The sequence below is a fragment of the Eumetopias jubatus genome, unplaced genomic scaffold (genome assembly GCF_037043125.1).
Source record: "Eumetopias jubatus isolate StellerSeaLion01/CBP00866 unplaced genomic scaffold, mEumJub1_p1.0 scaffold_4, whole genome shotgun sequence".
Lineage (NCBI taxonomy): Eukaryota > Metazoa > Chordata > Mammalia > Carnivora > Otariidae > Eumetopias > Eumetopias jubatus.
Window position 1 is genome coordinate 144,227,320 of NW_028274810.1, and position 21,647 is coordinate 144,248,966.

The following is a 21,647-nucleotide window of genomic DNA, read 5'->3' on the forward strand; positions in this document are numbered from 1 at the left end:
ATGTACATCAGTGAAATGAATTGCCTGGGAAAGGTGAATGGATGAAAGAGGGTAAAAGAGTTCTAGATACCTAACCTACACTGGGAATGTAATGTCTTAGAAATTCCATGCTTTTAATCTTAAATTTTGCCTAAAACAATACAAATTGGTAAGAACAGGATATGAAGAGAAAGGTAGTTCATAAAAGAAGAAATACAGATGGTCAGTGAATAGAGAGTATCTTTAATGCAATGTTATTCAAAGAAATATGAATTAGAACAATACCTGTAGAATGAAAAGGCCCTCATAGAAATTTCTTATAGAAATTTGTCTTCAGGAAATAATCAGGCAGATGTGCAAAGATAATATCCACTTTCTTACCTCCCATTCTCTCTTGAACCCACTCTAATCAGATTTGGTCCCTACCACTCCAGGGTTTTGTCTCTACCACTCCACCAAAGCAGAGTTACAAGTGACCTTCATGTTACTAGATAATTAATGGTCAACTCTTGGTTTTCATCTTAATGTAACAATTCATTTGACATGGTAGACTATGCCCTCCTTTTTGAAACATTTTCTTATCTTTTGAGAAACCATTTCTCATTTCATTGTATCTCCTAGCCATTCCTTCTCAGTCTTCATCTACACTCATTCCCTGGGGTCATCTCCCCTATTAAATAATATGTAGACTGACCACTCATAAATTTGTATCTAGGTTAGAACTCTCCTCTGAACCTCACATTTGTAGATCTAATTCTCCTCGGTAATCTACACTTAAATGTCTAACAAGAATTTCAAGGTTAACTTGTCTGTAACCAAACTCTTCCCTTTAAAACCTGTTCTCTCCATCATCCTCACCTCATCAAGTAGCCTCTCCATTCTTACTGTTGGTTGGACCAAAAATCTTCACTTACAGTGATTCCTCCTTTTCCCTTCTTACCCTACATCTGATCTGACAGCTAATTCTGGTACTTCCTTCAATATTTAGCCATAATCCAACCATTTCTCACCCTCTCCACTGCTATTCCATTAGTCCAAGCTACTGTCCTTTTTCTTGGAATATTGTAATAGCCTCTTTAGCTGATCCATCAACTTCTCGTCTTCTGCTCACTATTCCACAGTGTAGCTGTAGTGATACTTCTGAAACATAAATCAGATCATGTCTTTCTTATGCTCAGAGTACTGAGCTAGTGCTTCCAACTGTACTGAAGGAAAAGCGTACAATCCTCATCATGGCCCATACAGCCCCACATGATCTGTCCTGGGTTGCATCTCTGAACTCATCTCTTTTTACTTTCCTATTTAATACCACCCCTCCTTGATGTTTTTGAGGATGCCAAGTACACTCCACTTCTAGGCTTTTAAACTTGAAGTTCCCTCTGCCTGGAATAGTCTTCCTCCAGATAATTTTATGGAATGTAGTAGTATCAGATCTTGTAATAGCTTGTAGACAATTGGATCTGTAGAACGTATCTAGAAATCAATTTTTGGCCCACTTTATTGATCTAGAGAATAATCTCTTTAAATTAAACCTTTATTGAAAACTCACATAATTTTCCTCCAGAGTCAGCTAAATCTTTCAACCGTCAGATTTTTTATTTTTTTATTTTTATTATTTTTTAAGATTTTTATTTATTTGACAGACATAGCAAGAGAGGGAACACAAGCAGGGGGAGTGGGAGAGGGAGAAGCTGGCTTTCCTGCAAAGCAGGGAGCCCGATGCGGGGCTCGATCCCAGGACCCTGGGATCATGACCTGAGCCGAAGGCAACCGCTTAACGACTCAGCCACCCAGGCGCCCCTCAGCTGTCAGATTTTTTAAAGAATTCCTAAATCTTCTGGATTTTTAAAAGAAGTGGTGACCATTTTTTTTTGAGGATTTCAAGCCAATTTATTTTAGATGGACGGTAAAAGTTTGATTCCTTAGAAACACTTATCACAGTCTGTAATAACTTGTTTTGTTTGTTTGTTTTTACTTGGTTTCTTAGGGGTGAGGGCTAGACACATATATATATGTCTTCTTTGTTATTGTATTTTTAAAACCTGGAACATAGGGCGCCTGGGTGGCTCAGTTGGTTAAGCGTCTGCCTTCAGCTCAGGTCATGATCCCAGGGTCCTGGGATCGAGCCCTGCATCGGGCTCCCTGCTCAGCGGGAAGCCTGCTTCTCCCTCTCCCACTCTCCCTACTTGTGTTCCCTCTCTCACTGTCACTCTCTCTGTGTCAAATAAATAAAATCTTAAAAAAAAAAAGAAAATAGAACAGCCTCATCCAAGATTACGGCGGGCGTCAGTGTCCTCATAAAAGACAGCGAAGACTACCTGTGTAAACTGTGATCCAGGCAAAGGTATTGGGGGGCTTGGGTGGCTCAGTCAAGTGGCTGCCTTTGGCTCAGGTCATGACCCAGGGTCCTGGGATCGAGCCCCGCATCAGGCTCCCTGCTCAGCGGGAAGCCTACTTCTCCCTCTCCCACTCCGCCTGCTGTGTTCCCTCTCTCACTGTGTCTCTCTATGTCAAATAAATAAAATCTTAAAAAAAAGAAAAAACCTGGTACATAGTAGGTGCTTGATTTCACCATCTTTATTTGTTTCCATTAGCATATAAAAATCCTAATATCTTTAGTCTTAACAAAAGGAGGAAACCACTTCTCTCCTCCTATTTCTTCTTGGTCTATTGTACCATTTCTTTTTTTCTTTCTTAATATGAGTATAGTTGACACACAGTGTTACATTAATTTCAAGTGTTCAACATAGTGATTCAAAAGTTTCTACATTATGATATGTTCACCACAAGTGTAGCTACCATCTCTCACCATACAATGCTATTACGGTAAAAACGTGGTGACCATTTAATACTGAAAGCCAGTCTCTAATCCTTTTTTACACTCTGAGATAGTTCCCTTTCCCCTTACCCCATAGTTACGTGTTCCTGACTCCTGATGTCTTTTCTATTCCTGTGCATGTTGTATAATAAAATGTCCTATCTGAAATCATGGAGGAATTTAAGGAGAGGGAAATTAATAATCACACTTACTTAATTTCTTTGAAATATTTGCATTTAGACACAACTTCAGTAGCAGAAGCAAGACACAACCCTAGCATAGGGGAGGGAAGTGTTGGTGGTCTGACTGGCAGTTTGAGTGCAAGTGGAAGCCACATGGATCGAATAGGAGCCATTCGAGACAACCTGAGTGAGACGGCTAGTACTATGGCCCTAGCTGGAGCCAGTATAACGGGGAGTCTGTCAGGAAGTGCCATGGTAAACTGTTTTAACAGGTAAGAAAAATGTGCTCTGTTTTCTTTTTGCCTTCTGTTAACTACAAATTATTAGATGAGAATTTTGAAGATTATGTAATTATGTAATCATGATTACGTATAATCCTGTGTCAGGGCTGAAAACAGTAATATTAACAATGAAATTTAGTGGTAAACAGTAAAATTTTTACTCGTTTGAATTTTCTGTCATACTATTATATACCCATGGTGTGGTAAAAACCAAGTCTAAGGCATATCATTCTACTAATTTCTTCACTGCATTTGTCAGATTTGATGTTACGAATCAGTGCTGGAGCTACTTTGGTGGACACAGTAAAGGCAGTGCTTAAGCCTGGACCTTACCTCTGAAAGTGGCAGTGCTAGATGTTAGAAAAGGAGACACTGGCTGAGGCCTGGGGGGAGCAGGTGGAGTCAGGATGTGTGGGAGTGCGTGAGCTGAGGCCAGGGTAGTCTAGTCCTCCGGAATCCTTTAATGTGTTAGTGCTTATTTTGGTCTCACTAAGTCTCTTATCAACAGCCATACAGATTAAGTAGGAGAAATTAAAGCATTTTTGTCTTCCTTTGTTTCTTCTCTAATTCACCATTCTTTACTTCTGTTAGTTAGCTTTGTTGTTTTTTTTTAAAACGGAGAGTATGCATGAATTAAAAGATAAGTTGGTCATATTTATCTTATTTTTAGGTAGTTTGCTCTTATTTTTTCATTATTTTTTTTTAGGTACCTTGCTTTTATGCTTTTAACACAAATTCTTTTAACTTATAGTAGTGTTTATTATGTCTTTTTTAAAAGAATCAGGTGTTAAATTTAGAGGATCGTTTTTAATATGTAGAGGCTCAGGATGTCTTGATCCACTGATCTGTCATGTAGACTGGTTTTTAATATATTCAGATTTTGTTTCACACTCAGACATGGCAGGCATATTTAATTAAAATCCTTTATGTCCTTTTTGTGTTACTCTTTTACTGCCTTACTTGGCAAACAGCTAATTTTTCCTATTTTATTTGGATGGCTGGTACTGTTCAGTGTGGTGCAGTAGAATTTGAATAATCAAATAAAAGGAAACTAAAAAAAATGTGCTGATAGTTGCTTCTAAAATAGTTTCTTACTAGTAGGGGTCTTGACTGAATTATTTGAAGATACATACATAGTACAGTAGTCTGATATTATATGTAATTTGAGTTTTTATCTGCTCCCTGCTCTTTAAGGTTGGAAGTGCAAGCAGATGTACAGAAAGAACGGTACAGTCTAAGTGGAGAATCTGGCACAGTCAGCTTGGGAACAGTTAGTGATAATGCCAGCACCAAAGCAATGGCAGGATCTATTCTGAATTCCTACATCCCATTGGACAAGTAAGGAAAGAACTGTTAAAGTATTTTTTTAATTTAATTTTTTTTATTTTTTAAAGATTTTATTTATTTATTTTAGAGAGAGAGAGCACGAGCAAGGAGAGGGGCAGAGGGAGAGGGAGAGAGAGAATCCCAAGCCAACTCTCAATGCAGGACTTGATCCCAGAACCCTGAGATCATGACCTGAGCTGAAATCAAGAGTTGGACACTTAAACCGACTGAGCCACCCAGGCACCCCCTTAAAATTAATTTTAAAAGAATTATTCCAATCATTAGGCAAAATTATCATAAATAATGGTTGCCAACTATTAGGTTCTCCAGGAAAAGAAAATGATGAGATGTCCAGAGTAGGCAAATCCAGAGAGGCAGAAAGTAGATTAATGTTTATCAGGGATTGGGGGCAAGAAAGGATGGCAACAGACTGCTAGTGGATACAGGGTTTCTTTTGAGAATGATGAAAGTGTTCTGAAGTTAGTTGGGGGAGGTAGTTGCACAACTCTGTGAATATACTATATAAAAACCATTGAATTGTGCACTTTAAACAGGTGAATTTTGTGATATGTAAATTATATTTCAATAAAGCTGTTCTGATAAAAAAAAATGGAGAAGGTAACAGTGCCTGGAACAGCATAAGCAATAAATGTAGCTACTTCTATTATTTTTTAAATTGAAACATTATTATAAATACAGTCCTCGGACGCCTGGGTGGCTCAGTCAGTTAAGCCTTTGCCTTCGGCTCAGGTCATGATCCCGGGGTCCTGGGAGGGAGCCCCGCGTCGGGGCTCCCTGCTCAGAGGAGAGTCTGCTTCTCCCTCTCTCTCTGTGCCTCCCCCTGCTTGTGTGCGCACTCTCACTCTCTCTCTGTCAAATAAATAAAATCTTTAAAAAATAAAAAATACAGTCCTCTTATTTCAAGTAATATTTTAATAGAACATATCCTGCATTAATTTGTTCTGGTAGCTTTTATGTAGTCTTTGAATTTTTCACACAGAAATCCCTCTCCCTTTGCTGTTACTTCAATAAAGATAAAAGGAGGTTAGAAATGTATTTATATTTGTTACTCTCCTGTTCCAGGGAAGGCAACAGTATGGAGGTGCAAGTAGATATTGAATCAAAGCCATCCAAATTCAGGCACAACAGTGGAAGCAGTAGTGTGGAGGATGGCAGTGCCACCCGAAGTCATCCCAGTGGTTCATGCAGTGGCTTGCCTGAAGGTAAATCCGGTGCCACCAAGTGGTCCAAAGAAGCAACAGCAGGAAAGAAAGCAAAAAGTGGTAAATTGAGGAAAAAGAGTAACATGAAGATAAATGAGACCAGAGAGGACATGGATGCACAGTTGTTAGAACAACAAAGCACGAACTCAAGTGAATTTGAGGCACCATCCCTCAGTGACAGTATGCCATCTGTAGCCGATTCCCACTCTAGTCATTTTTCTGAATTTAGTTGTTCTGACCTAGAAAGCATGAAAACTTCTTGTAGTCATGGTTCCAATGATTATCATGCCCGCTTTGCTACTGTTAACATTCTTCCTGAGGTAGAAAACGATCGCCTGGAAAATTCCCCACATCAGTGTAGCATTTCTGTGCTTACCAAAACTGCTTCCTGTTCAGAAGTTCCACAGTTGAATCATATTGCTGAAGAACATGGTAACAATGGAATAAAACCCAGTGTTGATTTATATTTTGGTGATGCACTAAAAGAAACAAACAACAACCACTCACATCAGACAATGGAATTAAAAGTTGCAATTCAGACTGAAATTTAGGCCTATAAATGCTGCAAATTAATTACCACTGAACAACCTTGTTTGGAGCTGGTTGAACTACATGTGACTACTTTAAGTTTCAAGTTACCAGCAAATGCCGGGTTACATAATCTAATGCAGATACATTTTCTGTGTTCAGCAAAGCATTGTGTTTCATGTGGATCTTAATTACCAAACTATGAAATGAAGGCTTTAAAAGTGCATTATTGTAAGGACAATAATTCTTAGGAGAAGTATGTTTTGTGTTTGCCACAAAACATTGCTTGAATCACACAGTTGTGTATTTAGATAGAAATTTGGCTTAATTTATAATCAATAGAAAATACTAATGCAGTTAGAAACATTCTCATGAAGAAAACTTGAGGCTTAAGGATAAGTGGTTAGTGACATTTTATTGAAACCACTAAGGGATATTGTTTAATGAACCTTGCAGGTTACTCTCAGTATATGATATTCTTTGTAACATTTCTATTCATAACGGCATAAATTTCATTTTTTTCTTCATATGCAGTGTAGATATATGAAGCTTAATGCAGCCCATTTGCTACCATTTGGATACTTAGACACTTTGAGCAAGATTGTGGCAGTTTTTGCACAACTTTGAAATAGAAATACCTGGTACTCTATATAATCTTGTATATTGTTGATGCCATCTTAGAAGCAAAATGTAAAGGTATAGTGACAGCATCAAATAAGATAAAAACTATAAAAGAAAATTCCATGAGTTTGTAAGTATTACAAAAAAGTCACCTTCCACCAAGGGGAAGTTTGCACCTCATTGATTCTTGGTGCCTTTGGAATAGACTGGATCTTAAGGGCCTAGTTGTTTGAGGATTTTGCTATATTGTTTTCCATTATGTCCTCTCTAGCCACCTTGGATTATGTAGACAAATACAAGATAGATAAACATAAATATGAATAATAATAACAATGCTGAAAAAGTATTAGCCTACCAAAGACACACTCAGGCTTTAGTGAATACATAACCTCAGTTTTAACACATGCGTATCTTCTCCAATCATGAAATCAAAGCACGGTGCAGAGTTTGTACCAAGTACTAAGGAGGGGTCCACGTATGGCTGGCTTTATTTTCTTTTGCTTTTGTTTGTGGAAGGTGTTCAGCTGACATAAACAGAAGGCCAAAATACTGCCTGTACTGTTACTTTCCTGTATAATTCACTTAAATAAAACAGGTTAACCTCAAAGATAGCAGTTGAAATGTTCCATCTTATGTGTTTCTGTTAAGTATTACCATTATGGTGCTACTGAGCGTTTTCTTTTGATAAAAAGAAAAATGCCATGGGCTGCAGTCTTCTTCCACCACTTTTTCTCACCAGGTCCATTAATATGCTTATAACACTAGTGCCAGTTATTTTATTTGATAATGCTTATTATGGTATTTGTATATTTGCATTCCAATTTTGTTCAATAGTGAGTGTGTAAACTGCATACATTAAATAAATGTAAATACTAATGTATTGCTGCCTTATGGTTTGTGTGCAGGTATTTTTATAAGAACAAAATTACTCATTTGCCACATGGCAGTTACTTATAAATATTGCAGGCCATTGAGATGATTCTGTATACTGGTCTCAGCCCAGAAGGAAGCATTTGCTGAACTTCTCAACCAACACTGTTGACACACAATGAATCCTTTCTTCATGTCTAATACCTGCCTTTCTTCCAGAAATAAGCTGCTTTATTCATCAACATTTTATTTTTTAAAGTGAATTGGTTGGAAAATAAATCTATCATTAAATTGTGAAAAGAGAAGTATTAATAAGTCCTCATTTTAACAGGAAAAAAAAGATCTTAAAAGACTGTTCTAAGAGATTCTACTCTGGCAACATTAGATCATGAAACTAGAGCCATTTAAATTTAAGCTAGTAATTGTAATTAAATGCTTTCTATCCTCATAGCCTCTATAAAATGCATTGGTGATTTTTCTGATTTCCTGTTACATAGTTAATACTTAATGAAAGTAATATGTATGAATATGTTGACTACTTCTTGACATTTCTGTAAAAGGCCAAAGATTAAATGGAAAGCTAAATAATTTTTGGAGGAATACAGCAAAATTGGTGCCATGTAGGAGGTCAGTGCATTCAGTTTACCCATTCCTCTTCTGGTTGTACCCTCAACCAGTAGCACCCCAGTCTTGCTTAAAAAATGTGGTCTAAACCTTTCAGCTGGCTTCAGAAGTTCCTTCATCTCCCAGGAGTCGTTCAAACTTGAATTAATTGAAGACCAAGCTAAATTCCCCTGGAGTTCAACTCTAGGACTAGACTAGAACAAGAGAATACTCTAGGGTTGAAGACAGGCCTTAATTCACCACAATCTTTGAAAGACCCTTTCTGCTTTGCTCTCTTTAAGGTCTATGGGGGAAAAAAATCACATAGTAGTGAGAGAGAATACAAAGATTAAAATGGTATACCCTACTGTTCATTATGTAGACCACCATTTTAACTGGATTCTCTTGAATGTACAAATTCATATCTTCAGAGCACTGAATTAGTTAGCTTTTATGTTAAATTCACACAATCCATCACTCTTATTTTCACCAAAAATTGCGTTAATTTGTAAATATGTAAGATTTTCTACAGCATATTATCTAGTTAAATACAATTTTGATCACCAAAGGATAAAATAACATGTTGAAAACCATCATAGCTATTAATTCCTACATGATTAAAATACCTAAACTCCTGTTCCTCTGATCATTTTGCCTTTCTAATCAGAGTCATCAGGATTCTCAGGGCTACGTTTTATGTGGTCCCTTTTTTGTGGGCTTGTTTCATTTCTTTCCTTTATTAAAGTATGAGGTATCATTGCTAAAAGCCAGTGTTTTACATACTGGTCAGTTTTGAATGCTCAAAATAGTATTTTAAACTTGGGGAGATTTAGAGTGTTTTGGTAGCCATCATTTAATAGTTGAATAGTGAAAGGGAGTTTGCAGTTTTTAAATTTAGTTCAGATTTAATCACTATACATCATACACCAGTCAGAATTTTTGTGATTTCTGCCAGTTTATTCATTCAACAAAGTAACAAAGTAGATTTGGAGATACACAGAATTGTATCAAATAAACAGACACCCTGGCTTCAATGGGCTTATAGTTGGGGGAGAGAGACATAGAAAACACATACACATAGCTTAAAATGATGTCAGATGATGGGTGCCAAGAAAAATACGGGGTGTGGAATAAAATGACTAGAATGTTGGGTAGTGCTGTTTTATATAGAGCAAACCGGAAAGGTCTCTCCTAGATGACAGTGCACAAGATCTAAAAGAAGTGAGGGAGGAACTGGGTAGACATACCAAAATGGATGAGCATTCCAGACAGGTATCTTCTCTGAGGTGAGTTAACAGACTATTTAGACATCAATCTTGGAATTTGATAACTAGTAAGACAAATCTGCCACCTTGTTTTTCTTGGAGGATCTCTTTGACTGTTCTTCACACTTTACGTTTTCATAACCATTTTGGAATAACTGTTGAATTCTACCAGTTTGTGTTGGGATAGTATTAAGTCTATAATTATCCCTGTAGAAGGATCTTTCGTGTCTTTTATTAATTTTATTCCCAGGGAACTTGATACTTTTTGGATGCCATTTTGTTTGTTACTAATAGTATATAGAAATACAACTGATTGTCATGTAATGATTTCATGTCTTGGGGAATATTATTACTCTCTTAATTCCAGTAGTTTAGCTTCTTTGAGATTGTGTACACAGTCATCTGTGAATAATTTATTTTTTATTTAACACTTCTACAGTGCTTTGAAGTGTCAAACACTTTCTATGTACTTTTAAAATATTAACTTATTTACTCTTCAGAACACCTCTGTGAAGGAGGTATTCATTATCCCATTTTACAGATGAAACAGAGGCAAAGAGTTAATACTTTGTCCAGAGTTGCATGGCTGGTAAGTGGCAAAGCCAGGATTCAGACTGTTTTGTTTCTTCCTCTTCGATTTTTTTCATCATGTATTTCTTTTTTTGGCCCATTTGCACTGGCTGGGACTTCAAGTATAAAGTGTTAAATAGCAGTGGCTGTGGGGGCAGTGTTTACTTGTTAAACAAGTAAACCTTTCAGTGTTTCAACCGTTAAGTGTGATATTTGTGCAGATATATTTGTAGATGCCCTTTATCAAATTTATCAAATTGTCTTGTAACTCTTCATTTGCCAAGAGTTTTTACCTTGGGAAATATGTTGAATTTTATTGGCTGCTATTGAGGAGGTACATCTGTCATATAATTGTGATTTATTCCTTTCATGTAATTAATGTAAATGGGATTTATTCCTTTAACCAGGGTTAATATGGTTATGGTTAAAATATGAATTTGATTTTTCAAATATTAAGCCAACCTCCTGGGATAAACTTCTGTATCAGAGCGCATAAGTTTGGAATTAACGTCTTTTATGAATGCTTGGTAGAAATTGCTATTAAGGCTGTGTGGGCCTTCTGAATTGCTTGTTTTTTAGTATTACAGAAAGCCAGGTTTTCAGGGTTGAGAAGCAGTTCATCTTCATGGATATAATATGAGCAGTAAGGAATGGCAGCCCCTCTCCTCTGTAAGAGTTTACAAATCCTAGAATGTGTAAATTCTCCTGGCTCTATGGTGACAACATAGTTTTGCTTATTGTTTTTCTCTCTCCAGGGTTTTGCCTAATAATTGGAACACCTATTCCACCTTTTATCCAGCATAGAGAAGGTTAAACTTAGATATTACACGCCATGTGTACCAGGTGCCTCCAAATTTGGACTTCAGGATACTGGGAAAACAAATCTTAAAAAAGAAAGACACTGTAGGCCCTTAAGGGTAAGGACCTTGTCTTTTCTTTTTTCTGTAAGTATACTAAAAGTATATACGAAGAGGAGATTGAGGATGTACTTGCTATGATGGGACAAAGTAACTGAGCAACAGGAATGAGAATGCTTGTGGACTTAGGCCTCAAGAGTTGGTGACAAGTCTCTTCATTACACTGTGCACTAGAATAAGTTGTTTGAAACGAGAGTGACTGAAAAAGCAGTCACTTTTAATTAGGTTTAATACCATGTATGTTAGGTCATAAATATTGTAGAATGTGTGACAGCCACTGGCACATCATTTTTCAGGGTTGATTTAGCCAAGGCATTTTAATTTTGGTTTTTGGGGGCTTTTTGTTGTATGTTCGTTTCAAGGAAATGTGATACTTTCAGCTAGTGAAGAAATTTGCTTTAGAGAGGCAACACGCAAACTGATGTTTTAGAGACAATTACTATTGAGAGTTTATAAACAAATAGAATGTACACACAAAAAAATTTACTTTCCCTTTCCCCCTTTTTTCCTTTCCCTTTTTTCTTTGCTCCATCTTTTCTTAGCCCCTCCTTCCCACATTTCCCTCTTCCATAACTGATGCAGATCAGTATGTACAATGATAGCATAGTTTTCTCCATGCTACTTAGTCATGTACAATGCATGTATACATTGATCATTTTCTCGATTTTCTCAATATCTTACAGAAATTAATCCAAGTCAAGTGGTATAGCTCCAACTCATTCTTTTTAATGGCCGCATATGATGGGCATTCTCTTGGTGTCACTTTTGGGTTTTTTCCCCCCTACTACAAAACAGTGCAGGAAACATCCTCATAAATAAGTCCTATTTTCTGTTAGTTTTCATTATGGGAAATAGTTTCATGTATAACAAATGGCTAGGTTGCAAAGTATATGTAGTTTTAAATTTAATAAGGTTATCAGATTGCCTTTTGAAAAAGGCTGTCAAAATTTACAGTTTCCACTAATAATACATGAGTCCCCTTTCCCCTGCGTTCAACTGAGAGTAAATATTAGAGCTTTATAGTTTTTACAAGATGGGTATAAAGTAATATGTATTACCTAATTTTATGTTTATGTATCCCTGACCACTACTGAATTTGTAAATCTTTTTGTGTGGTTTTCTTTTTTTATAGGAGGAGGGGAATTGGTGGTATTTGATTTGCTGCTTTCTAAACTGAGTATTATCTTTTGCTTATTTTGCAGGGGGGGCAGGGATTCTCTGTTCAGTTTGAAAGATCTTTATTGTACTATTATATATTTTAGCTATTATTCTTTAAAGATTTATTTATTTTAGAGAGAGAGCACAAGCAGGAGGGGCAGAAGGAGAGGGAGAGAGAATCTCAAGCAGACTCCACACTGAGCCCGATGCAGTGTTCAACCTCACGACTCTGAGATCACTACTGGAGCCAAAACCAGGAGCCAGATGCTTAACCAACTGTGCCACCCAGGTGCCCCCTATTATAGCTATTATAATAGCTATGCATTATATATATATTATAGCTATAGTTGTTTCTTGTTATAGGTTATATTTTTGTTCAGGTCTGTTATTTGACCATTGACTTTATTAACTTTGCTATGCATTTTATTCTAAACTTTATTTGAAATACTTTTAGACTATAAAGTTGCAAAGATAATTCACAAGCTTCCCATACACACACACACACACACACACACACACATATTTTGCTATATGAAAGCTCTATTGTCAAATGTATCTCATTTTGTATTTCAGAGCTTCTAGTCATAGTTAAGGTCTCTTTTGTTCCTAAATTATACTTACAGTCTCCTGGGTTTCTTGTGAGATTTTTATTTAACTTTTTACATTTGCTTTAATGTCTTGAATTCGTTTCCTGTGATGCAGAGGCCCAATCTTAGTTCTTCTAGGTGGTGAGCGGTTTGTGATGGCACATTTTTAAATAATCTGTCCTTTCCCACTGATCTGAATGCTGTCTTTATACTGGAATTTCTAGATTTCTATCAGAAAGCCTGCTGGGATTTTGATTGTGATTCCATTGAATCTATAGTAGACCAAATTGGGGGAAATTTGCATTTTAACAATAATGAGCCTTCTGATCCATGGGCATGGTGTATCTATCTATTTATTGGGTTTTTAAATTTCTTTCATCAGTGCTTTGTAGTAGAAATAGTTGATTTTTGTAGATTGATCTTGAGTCCTAGAAATTTGTAAGTCATTTATTAACTCTAGTAGCTTTTTAGTAGACCTGTAAGATTTTTCTACATAGACAATAATGTTTCTGCAAATAGTTTTATTTCCTTCTTTCCAATCTGGATGCCTTTAGGAACTTTTGGGGGTGGGGCAGAACCTATTGTACTGGCTTCAGTCTCTAGTACAATATTAAATAGAGATGGTAAAAGAGACAACCTTACCTGGTTTCCAATCGTAGTGTGTAAGTATTTAGTCTTTTATCCTCAGCTTTTATTTCTTCTGCTAAATTCTTGACAAGCTTAAAGGGGTTGCCATTTTGGATTGATTGCAGGACCCCAGAGTTTGCCTGTAAGTTATTATTTGAGTTGCGTGGTTTGCTTTTTTCCCCTTCAGTTTTTAAAATTAAGATATAGTTCATACATTGTAAAATTCACCCTTTTTAAAATGTAAAATTCGGTAATTGCTAGTATATTTACAAGGTTATACAACCATAACCATTACCTAATACTAGAACATTTTCATCACCCCAAAAAGAAACCCTGTATCCCATTATCAGTCAATTTCCATTCCCTCTCTTTCTCAACCCCTGACAACCACTACAGCTATTTCTGTCTGAATAGACTTGTCCATTCTGGGCATTTCATATAAAAGGAATCATATAATATGTGGCCTTTTGTGTCTGGCTTCTTTCACTTAACAGAGTTTTCAAGGTTCATCTGTGGAGTAGTGTGTATCAGTACTTCATGCTTTTTATGGTTCAGTAATATTCTGTTGTATGGATATACCATTTTTGTTTATTCACCAGTTAGTTGATGGAATTTGGGTTGCTCCTACATTTTGGCTGTCATAAATAATGCTGCTGTCAACATTTGTGAACAGGATTTTGTATGAACGTATGGTTTCAATTTTACTGGGTATAATACTAGGAGTAGAATTGCTGGCTCATACGGTAACACTGTTTAACTTTTTGGAGAACTGCCAAACTGTTTTCCAAAGCAGCTGCATCAGTTTACATTCCCATCAGCAATATGTATTGTCTAAATTCTTCCACATCCTTGCCAACATTTGTTTTTGTCTTTTTATTATAACCATTCTAGTTAAATCTTTGCCCTTGTTTTAGCACACATGTGAATTAGAATTAAAAGTGTGTTTGTTGAAGTTCTCCCAACCCACTGCTTAATTATAGTAAATATTTGGTCCTATTTTCAGGTGGCAAACACATAAAAGAGGTCAAATGGTAAGCCAGTGAGATTCAGTTTTTAGGAATTTTTGGATTTGACAGGTTGCTATTAAAACCCTAAGGAAAAATAGATAGCTAAGTCAAGTTGGTTTGTAAAGTTCCTGTCTGGTTTCTGCCTGCTGTACAGTGAAGCTTGCAGTGGCAGAGTTATTATTACTAAGTTTCTAGTGCATGTGATACGGAAAATTCCATAGTAAAATTATTTAATTATACTGAGCTCTTCCTTCTCATTCACTGAAGTCTAACCTGACTTAGATTTTACCTCTTCCTGAAAACATTCTTGATTTATTCTACTTGGTCCTTTTAGTAACTTTGACAAACATTTCACTGATACTTTTTTTTTCCCACTACTAGAGTCTCTCTCGCTTTTTTTTTTTTTTAAAGATTGATTTATCTATTTTAGAGAGTGTGAGCACAAGCAGGAGGGGGAGAAGGAAGAGAGTATCTCAAGCAGACTCCATGCTAAGTGCGGAGCCCAACACAAGGCGCAGTCTCACAACCCGCAGATCATGACTTGAGCTGAAACTAAGGGTGGGATACCCAACCAGCTGTGCCACCCAGGCGCCCCCCTACTGGAGTCTCTTGAACTTGGTTTTATTTTCTGTTTAAGTTAGTCATAAACTCATTAAAAGCAGGAACTATCCTTTTTATCTATTCCCCATAATATTTTGTTCAGAGGGTCATGAATAGTTTAATTCACTTACAGTGCTTATGCAACTCAAATATTAGTTATTACACACTCACCTTCTAGGACAGTGGGTCACATATTCCAACTTGACTAACAATTAGAGATATTTTAAAAGTTAGATTCACAACCTCTTGGACTCAAGATTCCCAAGTGATTCTAATGCAGGTATTCCAAGAACTGTTTGAGAAATATTTGGGTTTTTTTTTTTTTTTAAGATTTTATTTATTAGAGAACGAGCAGGGGGGGAAGGCAGAGGGAGAAGCAGGCTCTCTGCGGAGCAAGGAGCACAATGCTGGGCTTGATCCCAGGACCCTGGGATCATGACCTGAGCCAAAGGCAGACACTTAACCGACTGAGCCACCCAGGCGTCCCTATGTTCCAGGTTTTAAAAATATAATAAGACAAGTATAGCCCTCACCTCTAAAAAACCAAGTAAACAAAAAAGCAAGTTATTACAGACTGTGATAAGTGCTTTTAAGGAATCAAACTTATACCTTACCTTCAATCTAAAATAAATTGGCTTGAAATCCTAAAAAAAAAAAAAAATGGTCACCACTTCCTGAGATCATGAAGGGAGTTTTCACCAAAATGCATTTCAGAATTGGAAATGAAAGCTTTCCTGACAAACATCAAATTCTCATTATATCCATCCTGTTGGAGTGTCAACTTACAGAGCCCTGTGCATTCTGAGATCTTGCTCATAAAGGAGGTAGTCTCTGAAATTGCCTAGATAAATCATCAATCATTCTGAGCAATTCAGAACTAAGATAGCCAATTTAGATTCAGTCTTGCAGCTGCCATTAAGCTTTTTCTGCTTCACCTTTCAAATTTAATTTTCTTTGCCCACAATCTCAGCAAAAGGGCAAAAACAGTACACGGTTCATCAGCATTTCTGATTGCGTAGTGTTTTATTGTGTTCTTAATTTGGGCTTCAAGATAAATAAAGGGAGTAGATTTAGATGAGATGATCTCTAAAAAAAAATCTCTTAGGGCTATCGTGTAACCCAGTTCTATGACTAAGAAAAGGCTTCTGGATTTTTTTTTTTTTAAATGTTTTATTTATTTATTCATGAGAGGCAGAGAGAGAGAGAGAGGCAGAGGGAGAAGCAGGCTCACACAGAGCAGGGAGCCTGATGCGGGACTCGATCCCAGGACCCTGGGATCATGACCTGAGCCGAAGGCAGACGCTTAACCATCTGAGCCACCCAGGCGCCCAAGGCTTCTGGATTTGACCAAGGTTGTTGAGAGTAGTTTGAATACTGATGAGAAGTAGAGGCCAAATTTCTTTTGAAAGAGAGAATTTGGGAAGTGGGAAAAATAGAAAAAGTTATTTCTGAAAACATGGTGTAGGGAAGGATGGAAACTTGGAGATTGAAAGGGACTTTAAGTGGGGAAGAGTTGAGTAGGTTTGTAGACTGAGAGGAAGGTGGTAATTGAAAGGGACATACACAAAAGACGGTCTTATCGTTGGAGGAAAGCCCTTGAAGAGGGGACGGGATGAGGGATCAGCCCTAGTAAGGACGAGGAAATTACTTCCTAAAAGAGGAGGAGCAGGGAAAATGTGCTAAGTCAGAAGGAAGGGGAGCTGATTGGAGCAGTTGTAGGAGATGGCCTGTTACTTCAGTTAAGGTCAGGAGCTGAGGGTGGTCACAGCTAGTGGCACTACCACGGCAGTGGACTGTGGGATGATGGAACAGCTGCAGAGACTGGATATTAACTGATGGGCCATAGTTAGGAGATGTTCTATACACAGGGAGTTTTCATAGTGTCCATGAACCAGAAATACTGTGTTGTATAGCTTAGAAGGCATTTTCATATGTTGTATCACAACAAACATGATGTCAGCCCAGATGATATTTACTAATCATTTAAAAATATGCAAACTTAAGCCCAGTGATTGTAGATTTGCTCAGGTGTTATACATCTAGTAAGTATTGTCATGTATAGTTTTCATTTAAAAGGCTTTGGGTTTTTCCCCCTTTTTCTGTCTTAATATTTTGTCTTACATTCTTATGTCTAGAAATTTTGCTTATTGGTTCTCTAAGGCATGAGGTTAAATTTTGAACATAAATCACACTCTATAGAATTACTTTCTTTGAGACTTTGCTACTTCTGGATGCATGATTTACAGCAACCCATTAGGTATAACAAGTGCCCATTCTATTGAAGTATTTTAATATATGTACCCAAAAATATGTTAGTAATGTTTTGTTTTTTTTAAGATTTTGTTTATTTGAGCGGGCGCCTGGGTGGCTCATTTGTTAAGCGTCTGCCTTTGGCTGGGGTCATGATCCCAGGGTCCTGGGATCAAGTCCCGCATCGGGCTCCCCGCTCAGCGGGGAGTCTGCTTCTCCCTCTGCCTGCCGCTCTGCCTACTTGTGCTCTCTCTTAAATAAAATCTTAAAAAAAAAAGATTTTATTTATTTGAGAAAGAGAGCATGAGCTGGGGGAGGGGCAAAGGGAGAGGGACAAGCAGACTCCCCGCTAAGTGGGGAGCCCAACTCAAGGCTCCATCCCAGGACCTCGGGATCATGACCTGAGCCGAAGTCAGGACACTTAACCAACTAGCCACTCAGGTGCCCCAGTAATGCTTCTTACTCATTCATGGAGGTATTGAATCTCTACTGGGCCAGTCATTTTGCTGAGCAACATAGGGAACAGAACTAAACCAGACATTTTCTGTCACAGACAAGTCAACTCAAAACACCAAAACAGTTGGGGGCTTCTGGATGGCTCAGTCAGTTGAGTAACCGGCTCTTGATTTCAGGTCAGGCCATGATCTTGGGGTCATAGGATCGAGCCCATGTCTTCACACTTGGCACGGAGTCTGCTTCTCCCTCTCCCTCTGCTCCTCCCCCTACTCACGCACTCGCTCTCTCTCTTTCTAAAATAAATAAATAAACAAAAAAACACCAAGACAGTGGTCAGAGCTATGGTAGAGCTATGCACATGGCACTATGAGAAAACAAAAATCACTTAACTCAGCCAAGGCAGGTGAGGAAGAGCCTCTAGGAGGTGACATTTGAACTGGATTTTATTTTACAGATTTTATTTACTTGAGAGAGAGCATGAGCAGGGGCAGGGGGAGAGGGAGAAGGAGACTCCCCACAGAGCAGGAAGCCCAATGTGGGACTCAATCCCACAACCCCAGGGTCATGAACTGAGCCAAAGGCAGACATTTAACCCACTGAGCCACCAAGGCATCCCTGAACTGGATTTGAGGAATAGTCTTGTGGTTTTCGGAGGTCAGAGAGAGGGGAGGAGAGCGCTTGGAGCAGGGAAACACCAGGTGTATAAGCGGTCAGTGATGGGTGAATATGCCCTGTCTGGGTAATAAAAGTTTGCCTGAATGAAATATTGGATGTGGACATTGAAAAAGCAAGAAAAGCCTAGGAGGAAACTGAAGTTTCTGGCTTAGACTAGAGCGTAAATGCTGGTACATTTCACTGAGATCCTGAGTAAGTGAAGCCTGAGTTTGAGGGAACAAAGAGTTCGTTTGGGGCATTATTACATTTGAGGTGCGATGAGACATTCATGGGGAGACGAACAGTTTGGAGTTGGTTTTACAGATTGAGAGCTCAGGAAAGATTTAAGGGCTTAAGACAGAAGAGATACAGAAACAGACTGTGAGAAGCTAAGTCTTTGGATATAATTTTAAACAATCCAAAATCTCAGTGGCTTTACAAAAAAGGATTTTTTTTTTAAGATTTTATTTATTTATTTGAGAGAAAATGAGATAGAGCACAAGAGGGGGGAGGGTCCGAGGGAGAAGCAGACTCCCTGCTGAGCAGGGAGCCCGATGGGGGGCTTAAATTACACAGTGTGTGATAAACTGTGCACAGTCAAAACCACCTACAATTGTTTTTTTTTAATTGAAATATATTCGAGATAGTGTAAATTTAAGGTGTACATATTGGTTTGGTACACATATATATTATAATATGATTACCATTATAGTGCTAGGTAGCATCTTCATCACCTCACATAATTATTTTTTTGTGGTAGGAGTAATTAAGATCAGTCTCTTAGCAAGTTTGATGTTTATAATACAATATTGTTATCTATAATCACTATGCTGTGCATTAGATCTCTAGGACTTAGCTTATCTGCTAGTTGCTAGTTTGTACACTTAAACATTTCTCCTATTACCCCAACTCCAGCCCCCTGGTAACTATTATGTTACTCTTTTAAGGAGTTTGGCTTTAAGATTCCACATATAAATGATACTATACAGTATTTGTCTCTCTGACTTATGTCACTTAGCTGTCCTCAAGGTCCATCCACATCACAAATGGCAGATTTCCTTCTTATGACTGAAAATATCGCATCCTGTGTGTGTGTGTAATGTCCTCTTTATCCATTCATCAGGTGACAGGCATACCTAAGTTGTTTCCGTACCTTGGCTATTGTGAATAATGCTACAATAAACAGGGAATTGCATATATCTCTTCAATATCCTGTTTTGGGTATATACCCACAAGTGGAATTGTTGGATCATATGGTAGTTCTGTTTTTAGTTTTTTGAGGAGCCTCCATACTGTTTTCCGTAGTGGCTGCACCAATTTACATTTCCACCAACGGTGAGTGCTCAAGGGTTCCTCTTTCTCCACATCCTCACCAATGCTTATTTCTTGTCTTCTTGATGACAGCCATTCTCATAGGTGTGAGGTGATATCTCATTGTGGTTTTGATTTGCATTTCCCTAATGATCGGTGATGTTGAGCATCTTTTCATATACCTGTGGCCATTTTGAGGTCTTCTTTGGGAAAATGTCTAGTTCCTCTGCCCATTTTTTAATCAGATTGGTCTTCATTATTGAGTAGTGTGAGTTGTTTTTATATATATATATATAATTTAACAGATTTTTTTAAAGATTTTATTTATTTGAGAGAGAGAGAATGAGAGAGAGCACGAGAGGGAAGAGGGTCAGAGGGAGAAGCAGACTCCCCGCCGAGCAGGGAGCCCGATGTGGGACTCGATCCCAGGACTCCAGGATCATGACCTGAGCCGAAGGCAGTCGCTTAACCAACTGAGCCACCCAGGCGCCCTATTTAACAGATTTTAATTCATTTTATTTTTTCTTGTGTAAAACTGCATACTGGCAACAGCTGGAGCCTGGGTCCTCTGCATGGAGACTCTGATGTGGGTCTTTACAAGATGGTCAGTGAATTCCATTTTGTTTTTTTTTTAGATTTTAATTTATTTGAGAGAGATATATATAGAGAAAGAGCATATGAGTGGGGGGAGGGGCAGAGGGAGAGGGACAAGGAGACTCCCTGCTGAGCAGGGAACCTGATACAGGGCTTGATCTCAGCACCTTGAGATCATGACCTGAGTGGAAGGCAAACGCCTGACTGACAGAGCTACCTCAGGCGCCCTGGTCAGTGAATTCCTGATAGGGAGACTTAGTGAACAGTCTCTCTCCAGAAGTCAGAGGTGAGATAGCTGTAGGTCTTGGCATCAAGAGTGGCCTTGGCAAAGTTGCCTACACTGGCAGTGCAGCCCCTGGCTGAGGTGCAGCGGTCATCAATACGGGCCATCATCAGTAGCTTCTTGGGCATAGGGGCTGAGACAATGTCATGCGTCTGGGGGCAGGGATGAGGTGCACCAGCACAGAGCCATAGCGGCATGGTGTGGGGCTTGCTGATCTTATTCCATCAGTAGCCTTGCCACACAGGGATGATGGAAAGCTTCGCCAGGATGATGGCCCCATGGATGGCTGTTGCTGCCTTGGAGCACTTAACACCCAGAACAACGTGTGTATTGTAATTTACAATGGCAACAAATACTTTGAACCTGGTCTGATGGCCAGCATGGGTTTCCTTTTGAACAGGCATAATCTTCAAAACCTCATCTTTGAGGGATGCCCCCAGGAAAAAGTCAATGATCTCAGATTCCGTGATGGGCAGGGAGAAGAGATAGATCTCCTCCAGGGACTTGATCATGTCCTTTACCAGGCAGCCCAGCTTGGTGACAGGGATCCAATTCTTGGCCTTGGCCTTGTCTCCGAGAACTCCTTGGCCTTGGCCCCAGCCTCACCATGGCCACAACCCCCACCCTGCATGCCACTGCCAAGCCTCTGCGGAAGCCACCACGGCCTCCCATTCCAGGGCCCCCAAGCCCTTCAGACCTTCCCACTGCACCAGTGCCATCCGCCATTTAATGTTTTCTCCGAGAACTATTTATATATTCTGAATATTAATCTCTTATCCAGGATATGCTTTGCCAATATTTTCTCCCATTCTATACATTACCTTTCCATTTTGTTGTTTCTTTTGCTGTGCAAAATTTGCTTTTCATTTTGATGTAGTCCCACTTGTTAATTTCTGCTTTTGTTGTTTGTGCTTTTGGTGTCATAAGCAAAAAAACC

At 38.4% G+C, this 21,647-nt stretch overlaps 1 protein-coding gene and 1 pseudogene across 1 annotated transcript in view; one reads left to right on the forward strand and one right to left on the reverse strand.

Annotated features, from left to right (window-relative positions):
• RNF19A (ring finger protein 19A, RBR E3 ubiquitin protein ligase) overlaps positions 1–7,838 on the forward strand; it is a 52,601-nt gene extending 44,763 nt beyond the window's left edge. The window contains exons 8-10 of the mRNA XM_028110346.2: positions 3,038–3,251; positions 4,455–4,598; positions 5,670–7,838. Coding sequence (XP_027966147.1) covers positions 3,038–3,251; positions 4,455–4,598; positions 5,670–6,360 — 1,049 coding nt within the window. The 3' untranslated portion in view covers positions 6,361–7,838. The remainder of the gene's footprint in view (positions 1–3,037; positions 3,252–4,454; positions 4,599–5,669) is intronic.
• A 12,500-nt stretch (positions 7,839–20,338) lies between these two features.
• Positions 20,339–21,436, reverse strand: LOC114214592 (small ribosomal subunit protein uS5 pseudogene; annotated as a pseudogene).
• Positions 21,437–21,647: the final 211 nt, after the last annotated feature.